We start from the raw sequence: 11240 nt of genomic DNA on the forward strand, positions 1-11240 counted from the left end.
GAGAACCCTCCTGCTTGATCTGGACACCTCAGCTGATGGCCACTCCTCAACTCCAGGATTTTTTTGGAGAGGCCTACCATATTTGCTTAGTGTGAGAACAATCCACAAAATCTACATTTTAAAGAGAGGCATAGCGTATTTGCATAGTATTAACTATATTATGTTACACATTCGTGTGTAAATATATATCTACAATATTTTTATTTTTCAAAGTTTTGAATTTAGAATGTGCCATGAAAGTGAATTGATGGAAAGCTGTGTTCACCCGTACAGGTGGACAAATAACTGCCCAAGTATTCTCTGCTGTCTCAACTGCAGCCATGAAAATCAACTTGCGGCAAAAAGGTTGTTTTTAAGTTTTAAGGTTGTTTTTATTTCAGCAATTTATGCTTGAAGAAGATAATAAGATCTGCGGCTATAAATGATAAATGTTATGTTTATGTTTCATAGTAATGCAAACAAAATTTTATCACAACTTTAATTTGTACAACTTGTTCCGAAGCAGCAGGGCCTCCCCTCTGGTACAATCGTCAATAGTTTGGTCCAGTCACTCCACTGTCAGTCATAGTCTTAGTTTGGTATGGGAATGTGTTGGATTTTATGTTTTAAAGTAAAGAAATACTTTGAATTATTGAACAATGAAGAATTTTGGATTTTTTAACCTATTTATCAGGTATTTTTAAAATCGTGTGCATCATCAACAGCATCTTTTTGTTAGGATGAACACACACATATGCATGCTGACGTAAGGTCTAAATCTGAGCTGTTCGATTTAGTGATAACTATTTTGTTGAAAATGACTGGGTAGCTGTTGGCTTACTTGTAGGCAGGGGTTTCTGTGAGTTCCTCTCATCACCATCAGGAGTGAGTGGGTCATAATCAAGGTTTTTTTTCTTGGAAGATTAGAAGATTGGCGTAAAAGAAGAAATCTATAAACATAAATTGCATGAGAGATTTTTTGAACGATCGACAATTCCTTGTGTAGTTTTGTGTTGACGCCCATGAACTGAGAAATATTGCTACATGGATTTCTGAGCAAAGTTGCCTGTTTTATACAGCAGTAAAATGATAAGCCCGGCTGTCTCCATCATGTAGAATGGGATTTGTCAGGGTGGAAGTTCTTGGGTTAGGTTGTGAAAAGACGTGTTTGGTTCTGTAGAACGTGTAGATTATATCGCATATTTAAAAAAATGTAGTGGTGATGGAGGTTAGCAGGCGTGTAGGCCGGGGGATGTCTAGCATGGTGTCGTGACATGCGCTCACAGCACAGTTCAAAGTTTGAGCTTCCAACATTCCCAACTGTTCATCTCCTGTCACATAGGACAGCACCAGGGGCATGAACCCTGGCAGGCAGGGCCCAGCAGAAACATGTGTAAGCCTATATATATTTTGCGAGAATATGTATACATTGTTTGTGTGCATATTCCACAATACAGCAGGAGCTAAGTAGTTCGACCATTAACATCCCTCGCGGTCACTCAAAGTGAAAATCTGCAAGTTTTGAAAAAGGAGCACAAATGGATGTTTCATTTTTTTCCCTTCAACTTCACAAGTTTAGACTTGATTTTACATCACTATTACAGCCGTAATTTAGGATCATGTGTGTAGTCAAAATTTGTTTCCTTGAATGTTCTGGTTGAGGTTAATATTCATTTTTTTTTTACTGGTCATCTTTGATAATTTCCCCACACGGACTTTGAATACCTTGATGAATGTGATGGCTTTCCTCCAACTCCAAACAGAGAAAATTGTTTTTTCTTTGCGACCATTCTGGAACTTGATCATCAGATGAGGAGTGATGAAATGTTTTGTAATTTTACAGCTGTTGTGACAAGGTAATGAAAGCACAGAGTATTTTTGACAAATGTGTGTCATTTTTTGTGAGAATCTATATATATTTATGCAGCATCTAGTTGTGCTAAGTCGATGGCGCTTTTACTAAGTCTTTAATATTGTTTCGTATGATGCTTTGAATTTTCTTATATTTTAAATTCTTATCACATGCACTTGACACCGTATGCTTACCGTTCTCATGCTGAGTCTCAGAGTGAAATTTACATTTTTTTGGGTGCAATGATCATATGAATAAATATTTCCTGCAAATGTATTATTTTCAACTAAAAACCCCCAAAAGAAACCCAAATGCTCAAACCCATCCTGCATTGAGAAAAGACAAGATTTGAGAACAAAGTAATTGGTGATGGGACTATTAAGAGACTTTAAAGGCGACCTATATTTCAAGGGAAGACATGAAGACAAATTGTATGAAATTAATGATTTTGTAGAGAGAATTTTCTGTGCTGTTGTTGGCGAGAGAAGAACGGTGTTTGGTGAAACTGTTGTGCTCAGCTCAACTGTGAATGTTGGCCCAGATGGAGGCTGGCTGCTCATTTCTTTGTTATTGTTGTTGTTGTTGTGGTGAAGAGAAAGCTGTCCTGTCTGTACATCCCGACTGTGGGCGGGCCGCTGACTGCGACTACGTGACTCTGTGTGCAGTCATCTGTTGTCCTGTCTGTACATCCCGACTGTTGGGCGGGCCGCTGACTGCGACTACGTGACTCTGTGTGCAGTCATCTCTGTAAAGTGACTTGTTGAACTAATTCCTGTAGTAGAGCCCAGAACTTCTTCCCGTCTGGCTTAGTAGAGAACTAATCTAGTAGATTATTTCAGTTTCCCTCAACTAATGCTGCTGTTTATGTTACTGTTTTTTTGCCTAACCTTTTCCTCACAATGATTTGTTGCTGGGAATGCTATATATATATATATATATATAATTGATTATATTGATATATATTTTGTTGCTTCAATCAAAGTTAGACCAGGTTATGTTGTAATTTTGGGTTGTGGATTGTGACACTGGCGACGGTGACGCTGGGGAGAGAAGGAACTATGTCATTACCTCATGACCTTACACAACATCCTTGAACTTGACGTCTGTTGTGACTTATCCTTACCTCTGAGACCACGCAACTCCTCAAATGTCGTGAGTGGATGTCACAATGGCCGCCCGGAGGGGAGATTCTCACCGTTCAGTCGTGGACGATATTATGAAAGTATCCAATATTGTTATGTTGTATCATTTGCTAGGGTAGTTCTACACATGTACCATAAACGTACTATAATAAGCGTTCTATACACCATTCCCTCATTCAGACAAACGTCCTGCAGATAATCTAGTCCCTACCAGTTCATGAATCCACTTTTTAAAAAACATACTAGTTTTGTTTTTGAAGAGAAGTGAGAAACTATTGTACTTTATTTCTACTTTTTGAAAGAAGCACCATGTTGTTTTCGAAAAATATATATATATATAACAGAAGAAGAGATGACCCATACTGACGGGATGTGTTATCGTTACAATTCCAGTCCTAAGGAAAAAACGAGAGGTATTGTACTCCCTGCTTTGAGTTTGGTGAGGCGATTGTTGCAAACCCCTCAAGTGTTATATCTACTACTAGTTCAGTACAGAACTCTGGACTGTTGAGAGACATTCCTCATGAAACTGGATCAAAGTTCGTTCATTCATTCAAACGAAAAATGTCACCAGCAGTAGCTATGCTGGGAGCTCTCATTTTTTTGTCAACCGCTTTCTGTATATCATCGAATCTAAAAATGGCTCTCTCTCTTTTCATAACAATTTTTTTGTGGTCTTATTTTTACATTTGTTTACAGTACATAAATACTCCCAACTACTCAATATAGTTCTGAGGCTGAAGTCCTTGACTTGTTTTTATATGTATGGTTTTATAGTTTATTTTACAATCCATTATTCACTGCCTCTGTGACCCTGTGTGGCTAAGTTAACGTTTATGTTTCTGGCTATATATGACACATTTATTGTTTTTCTGCAGCTTGCATTTATTGTACTTGCAGGACGAAAAAATAATGAGGAACGTTTTATTTCTCTTTTGGGTTGTCATCTTGGCAACTGTTATGAAAAGTTTGTTTTCTTTACTTTTCCATTACAAGAATGTTCTTTTCATCCCATGAAAGGAAAAAAAAAATAACTCGTGCATGGCAAGCGCAGAGATGTTAGTTCTCAACTTCTCGTTGTTATTCCCTGAAGTAGTCTCTCTAGATGGATAGTGGTGGGGGGGTTACTGGGGATGAATTTGAATTGGAGATTTGTTTCTTTTTGTGTAAGAATTTGTAATTTGACTGAGTAGGTCTGTCTGTGAACCTTATGTCATGTGTAGTGAATGTGTGTGCGTGTGTGAGGTGTAGAAAAAGTATGTGTTCGTGAATGTTTGTCTTGTACGGTGTGTGCGTGTGTGAGTGAGAAACTGGTTTGTGCGCGTGGATACAAACATGAATGCTATGCTGTGTCTTCTGTCCATCCAGAAAAAGCATACATTTCATATATATGTTTGAGTCTGTAATGATGTAGAATTCTGTGAGAGTTTGTGACTGCTTTTTAGAGCATGCCTGTCTTGTTTGAAGATTGTACAAACTTAATTTGTGTATCCCCCTCCCCCCCCCTGACGTGAATCCACCACCCGTCCCCCAACGAGGTGGGACTCGTGGAGGTAGGGAAGATTTCTGCAGCTAGCTTACAACAGCTTTGCCCTGGTTGGTTTCCTCTCTCTCTGGTCCCCACTTCACCCACGTCCCATTCCCCATCGTCTTGTTCGGGACTGCAGGCCATGGTTTTTTTTGTTCTGAGTGTATTGGCTTTTACAATGACAAGTTTTTTCTTTTCCATCTCCGTTTTTTTCTGAACAAATCAAGCTTTGAGTGTCTTTTTGTGGCAGTCCAGGAAAACCCACATTCGTTCAGTTGTTATTGATATTATTTGATGAGCGCTTTGAAAGCTAGTTTTTCAGCCATTCTATCGTGTTTTGAGACTTAATAAAAGTTATGGAGCATGGAGGTAAATGTGATGCTGGGTGAACAAAAACATTTTGCATAAAAAATTGAAGTGGGTTATCGTGAAGTTGAGGATGATAGGCCTACTTCAGTGGGTGTTCCTGTTACGTACAGACTGACATCTCCTGCTTCTTACTATTAATAACGGTTACAAGATCTTCATATTTCGCGTAGTACAACATCATAAATGCCTTTGATGTATTCACCGACTTGATGTGTGAACAGCATATTCTATATCTCCGTACTCTACATGTTCTTTGTCCAATTGCTTTTACTTTTCTATGATGTCTATGTAGGACTTTTCAATTCAATGCCATTTTTATCTTTTTTTAAAGCCCAGCTCTTTTGGGGTTTTGTTTTGACATGACGTATACAGGGGGGAAAACAAAAATGTCTCTTTATAAATTATAACTCTATTACTCTGTCTGAACAAACTTGCCCAATATCCCGAGTTGTAACAAAATTGTACACTTTAGTGTCTTTACCATTTTATAACTTTTCTAAAAAAAATAATATTCTCAAATGAAGTCTTTACTTTTGACCACTTTACTACATCTTGCAAACATTTGGTCTGCCAGACCCTGCCATGAGCTGCTTCTTTCAATACGTGTTTTTTTGTGGTTTTTAACAAACTTTAAAAAAATTAAAACACACACCCGATGAGCAACTGGATTTCGGACAAAATCTCTCTGAGGTCAGTGTGTGATCCCGCACGTGTCCACCGACAGAAAATATTTCTGTGTGAAGCTCTAATGCGACTTTCTCATGAATTCCAAAGGACTTGAAGTTCATCAGTTATGTGTATATATATAATAAGCCTATATATATATACATACATACATACACATATATTTGATGTATGATACATATTCCCTCATTTACGCATGGTGAGGTATTCCCCCCCTCCAAGTCTGTATGCTTTTGATGTGGACAAGTTGCTTCCTCAGTGAAAACATTTTGGGCCACTCGTTCAGACCCGGCTCTGATGTCCCGTTTTAACGTCCGACCGACCGACGGACGGGTGAACGCTCGAGACGAGCTCAACCACAGGCGCCGATCTATCTACCTTCATTTGAGTCGAGTGAAACACTTGGTCATGGCAGTACCACAGGCTACATACACATGATGTAAGACAAGTAAGACAGACCTCGTGTGAACACTGTTGAAGAGACCACAAGTTCCATCCTTATAATAATACACACGTTTTTATTTTGCATTACATTTTAATGATTTTACTTGTTCACCCGTATCGCCAAGTACTTCAATCGATAACCTTGTTCGATTCTCTGGTGCACAGAGCCGGGTCTGAACCGAGTTGCTGACCCAGACCGCCACAGCACGCAATTGCTTAGGATTAATTTCTCATGGTTGTTTCCCTTTTTTGTTTCTCAATCTTGTTCTGATCGTCGTACAAAGAAAAGTATACAGAAAAATAAAAAAAAACGCTCAAAACAAACAGATGACTTCTTTTATATATATGTATGTGTGTGCATATAGGTGTGTGTATATGTTCCATATGTTTATGTATATATTTATATATATATATATATATACATATAATATACATAATATATATATATATATTATATATAAATATATATAATACATATATATAATACATATATATATATATATACATAATACATATTATGTATATTATATATAATACATATATATATATTATATATGTATTATATATAATATGTATTATATATATGTATATAATATGTATTATATATATAATAACATAACACACATGTCTGCATTTTTCTTTCTCTCTCTCTCTATATATATATATACTCTTAACTTATATATTATATATATACACTGTCTCAGACAGAGAAAGAAGAAAGCAGACTTGTGTTATGAGCAGACCCTGATCTTACCAGGCAGGCAACAGATGGGAGGAAGTCTGTGGTTGGATAATAGGTTTATTGTCTGTAGCAGAGTCGCTCCTGTACAGTAGTGTGTGTAGACTATGTACACTAGCCGGCTTCTCTTTGCTCCACACACACGCACATACACACACACACACACACATACGCACACACATACGCACACACACCAAAGTATGGACACACTCTCAATAGTTCAGACAAATAAATCAACACACACATCAAATTATGGACACACCCTCAGTAGTTTTGCCAAATGCATGCACGCACGCACGCACACACACACACGAACAAGCACACCTGCCATTGCACTCTGAAATAAAAAACAAAAAAAAAACCAAGCCCAGACACACAGATGATGACACACTTGTGAACACACAAATTTCATACAATTTGATACTCAGTGTTTTGAAAAGCTTAATTCCTTAGCACACACAGCCTCTCTCCTCACACACACAAAAGCTTCCTCGATCAAACACTCCAAAGCATGTAACAAAGCAGAAAGGGGAGGGGGGGGGGGGGGGGGAGAAGAGAGATATTATATAAATGTGTGACGGCGCGGTGGATATCAGGTGCTCATCAATTCAGGGACATATTATTGAGACTGATGTCAACTTTAAGCTTGTGTATTTGAGTACATTTCGCTGAAAAAAATATTCGTCTATTATGTATAGAAGTTGAGGTATTTGCCATTGAAGGAGGCCTAGGTCACTTGGTTTCAGCAGTAAAATTAGTGAGAAAATGTCAGCCAAAGTTTGGTCACTTCCACTTCCATATATATATATATCTCTTCAGAGTCCTTGGAAACTGATAGCGTTAATTTTTTGTACTTTAATCAACGATTTTCATAAATATCAACACATAAAAGTGTTTTTAAACGGACAGAAAAAGTGTTGAGCCAAAACAAAAAACAAAAAATATTGGCCAACGCCAAGGGAAAATGCCAGTGTCTTTGATTGCATTATTTTGATGAGCGCCTGATTTTCCCCACGATGCCTCACACATATGCCCATGACAGACTCTGAATCTTTTTTTAGTAGAGGGTTTTACGGCGCTCGCAACTGCATAAGGTCATATGAGTGCCAAAGACAATTAGAATACAGAAGAGTTATTATCACATGACTACAAGTTACAACAAGGTCGAACACTGGCGGGGGATAACACGAGACTGTTTGAGTAACGTTTAGTTTTAGTAGAGGTTTTACGGCGTTCGCAACTGCATAAGGTCATATGAGCGCCAGAAGATTAGAGGTGTCACAAAAGAGTAACGAGAAGCACATCGACACAATGATGGTCATTTAGTGCTGGGAAAAAGTAAGACAGACAGACAGACAGACAGACAGACAGACAGACAGACAAAAATAACAAAGGGGAAAGTAAGACAGGAGAGTGAGAACGTACGGTACGGTGAACTGATCCGCACCGTTTACAGCCACGTGGCAGCACACGGACCGACCACACTGGACACTGCGCCAGCATCAAAAGAGGACAGCTGTCTCTTACCATAAGAGACACTCCCATCTTATTATTTAAAAAATAAGAGTTTTACAGCACGTGCAACACAAATAGGTTGAGCAAGTGCTGAAAATTAGAGGTGTTGCTTATCAGTAACGTTCAAAGACAAGAAGGAAGATGGGTTGAGTAAGTGCCGAAGATCAGAGGTATCGCTAATCAGTAACATTGTTCGTTGAAAAGAAGGAGGGGGCAGAGATAAGGTCAATAGACGTTTGACCGGAAAAAGAAGGCGTAAACCAGAGCACCCGCTAACCACCCACCCAGCCACTTCGTCTGTCCGGGCCATAACTTTCTCTTCACTGACAGGTTGGTTCAATCCAAGCCCTTACAAAACTGTAGGTAGGTGGGGGTCTCACTTTGATAGACGGGCAGACTGACTTCACACGCACACACAAACGAGGAAGCACACACATACACAACATACATATCCACAAGCATACATGGATATATATATATACATTCACACCCACATGCACATATATATATAAGTATAAGCACGCCTACACTCGTGAATTGTGAAGCAGTAATTAGAAAGTCTCAGAAATTTGCACAAGAGAAGTATTTAGCACTCCCACGTTCTTCCTTTCGCTACAGACAAATCTACCACCTGGCACAAACACACAAACAAACATCCCTTTACTAACCATCGTCCACACATTTATTTCTTCCCTCAATCGCCCTTCCACTATATATATATACACAGACAGCATTCAACCTCATCACCTCACTCACTCCTTCTCTCGTTCCCGTGCACACACATCCATCCACCCACCAAGCCTCCAGGCTAAGAGCACAGCTGATATCAATATTAAGTGAATCATTAAGGAGCGCCCTCTGGCGACACGGGCACAGACAACCCTGCTCGTCTCACACAATGGCCAGAATTAAAAAACAAAACAAAAACAATCCCATAACAAAACAACGAGCCCCCCACAGAAGGGACCACAAATGTACACAGGTTTGAGACCACATTATCTTCGCACCACTTGGGAGGGGGGGGGGGAAACAAAACGAAAACCATAACACATCGTAAAAATCGTACAAACTGAATTGCAGTCGATCTAGAAATGGATGTCTTGTATAGCATTTAGAATAATACAAAGGTATACTAATATAAGCATTTCAACTATTCAGTGAAATGTTTTTTTTTTTTTTTTGTCCAAGAATGTGGTGAGAATTGTATAACATGACTGAGGGAGTAGCGTACAAAATACAAGGTAAAATCAACAGCATCAGATGAAGTGCATGACATGGGGGCTGCGCAGCCTGCCTCCTAAACAACAGCCCAGGACAACAGGTGTGTGTGGACACTCTCCCAGGTACAAGATGGACAGGACGCCCCGGGAGCTTAACACACGCGCGATATTCTCAGCAGCAAAATAAACCACAAAAACCCCCCCCAATAACACATTGGGGGATGAAGGTAAACCAGAATAGTGTCAGGTGTGTGTGTGTGTGTGTGTGTGTGTGTGTGTGTGTGTGTGTGGGCATTGTGTGTGTGTGTGTGGGCATGTGTGTGTGTGTGTGTGAAGACTATAACAGGGTATGAACTAAGCTGTACACAGTGTGTCTGTATGTAGAAGCCATTTATGAATTTACGTGTACCAGAGAGAAAGAGAGACCATCGCCTCCCTCCATCTTTCGCTGAAATATTCCGAAAGGGAAATGCACACACCACCAATGCCAATATAAACGCCATAAAAAAACAAGCCCTGACCCATCACATTTTCTATCCCTTATGCTGCACAAAATCCCACCTCGCACTATATCCTTCCTTCCTTCCTGCACTTTTTACAAGCCAAACCAAACCCATTCAGTCCGACTCCAGAAGCAACAACTCTCACAGTCTCTGCACAGCTCTTTCCCTCCCCTCCTCCACCACACACACACACACTAGCACTAACACACACACACACACACTAGTACTAACATACACACACACACGCAAACACACATGTAACTTTGGGGCCTGTCTGTGAATGAATGAATGAATGCATTCACACAAGCGGGACTGTTTAATTTTGGAAACAGGTTGACTGCACTAGACTTGCAATACAAAGAGGTCATACAAAGGCTGAGGGTTAAAGTTTAAAGGTGATACAAGAGAAGAACATGCAAAGAAAAGAAGGAGAAGAGATCGATTATAAGGATGATAGATGTTTGATTGGAAAGAAGAAGCAAACCATACCAGAGCACCCGCCAACCACCCACTAGCAGGACTGTGACCTTGGACGTATAGACGCAAACAGCACGTCGAAAGTCTGAAGGCATTTATGTGTTGGGGCGGTAGTGTGTACGTACGTACGTGTTTGCCAGCGCGTATGTTGTGCGTTTGCTTGATTCTAATCTTTGTAAAGACAAATGAAATCGATGGTTCGTTATCAACTCATTCCTCCCCCTGTTCCTGACATCTTTCTTTTGTCTTTGCACTTTCTCCACTGGGTACCAAATAGACAAGCCAGCCCTCCGCCCACCTAAGCAACCACCCTCCGTAAACATCTCAAGCTTCAATATATATGAGAACAACACACACACACATACATACAAATGCACACACACATTGACATGAACACGCATCATTTAATCCATGAGGTGCCTCGGCTCACTAACAACAACACACTTACACGCCTGAGCACGCTAGACCCGTGTCACACTCAACACACCGGGCATTCCCTGAGCACAGCACGCCAACACTCTACCAACTGTAGCCAGGAGGAAAGGAAAGAAAACCCACCTCCCCTAGGCTAACAACACACTAGCTAACGACAAAAAGATACAAACAGACGAGCACATGGAGGATGGAAAATATCACACCAGTCAAGGCTGCAACAAGAAAGAGGAAGGAACCCAACCCAAAACCCCAACCATAAACCCCGGAACCCTCCCGTAGAAAACCCCCCCAAACAAAAACAAAACAGAACCATAATGCAATCTCTCCTCCCCCCCTCCCCACAACGAAATGTG

General features: G+C 40.0%; 1 protein-coding gene across 1 annotated transcript; it reads left to right on the forward strand.

The window, feature by feature from the left end:
• On the forward strand, positions 1-658 carry LOC100533421 (NCAM-related cell adhesion molecule; the record flags this gene model as incomplete). Its single annotated transcript, NM_001204471.1, is given in 1 exon segment — positions 1-658. A coding segment is annotated over 1 exon segment (18 nt), but the record flags the coding sequence as incomplete, so codon positions are not given.
• Between the last annotated feature and the right edge of the window lie 10582 nt (positions 659-11240).

The sequence above is a fragment of the Aplysia californica genome, unplaced genomic scaffold, assembly GCF_000002075.1.
Source record: "Aplysia californica isolate F4 #8 unplaced genomic scaffold, AplCal3.0 scaffold02016, whole genome shotgun sequence".
Classification (NCBI taxonomy): domain Eukaryota; kingdom Metazoa; phylum Mollusca; class Gastropoda; order Aplysiida; family Aplysiidae; genus Aplysia; species Aplysia californica.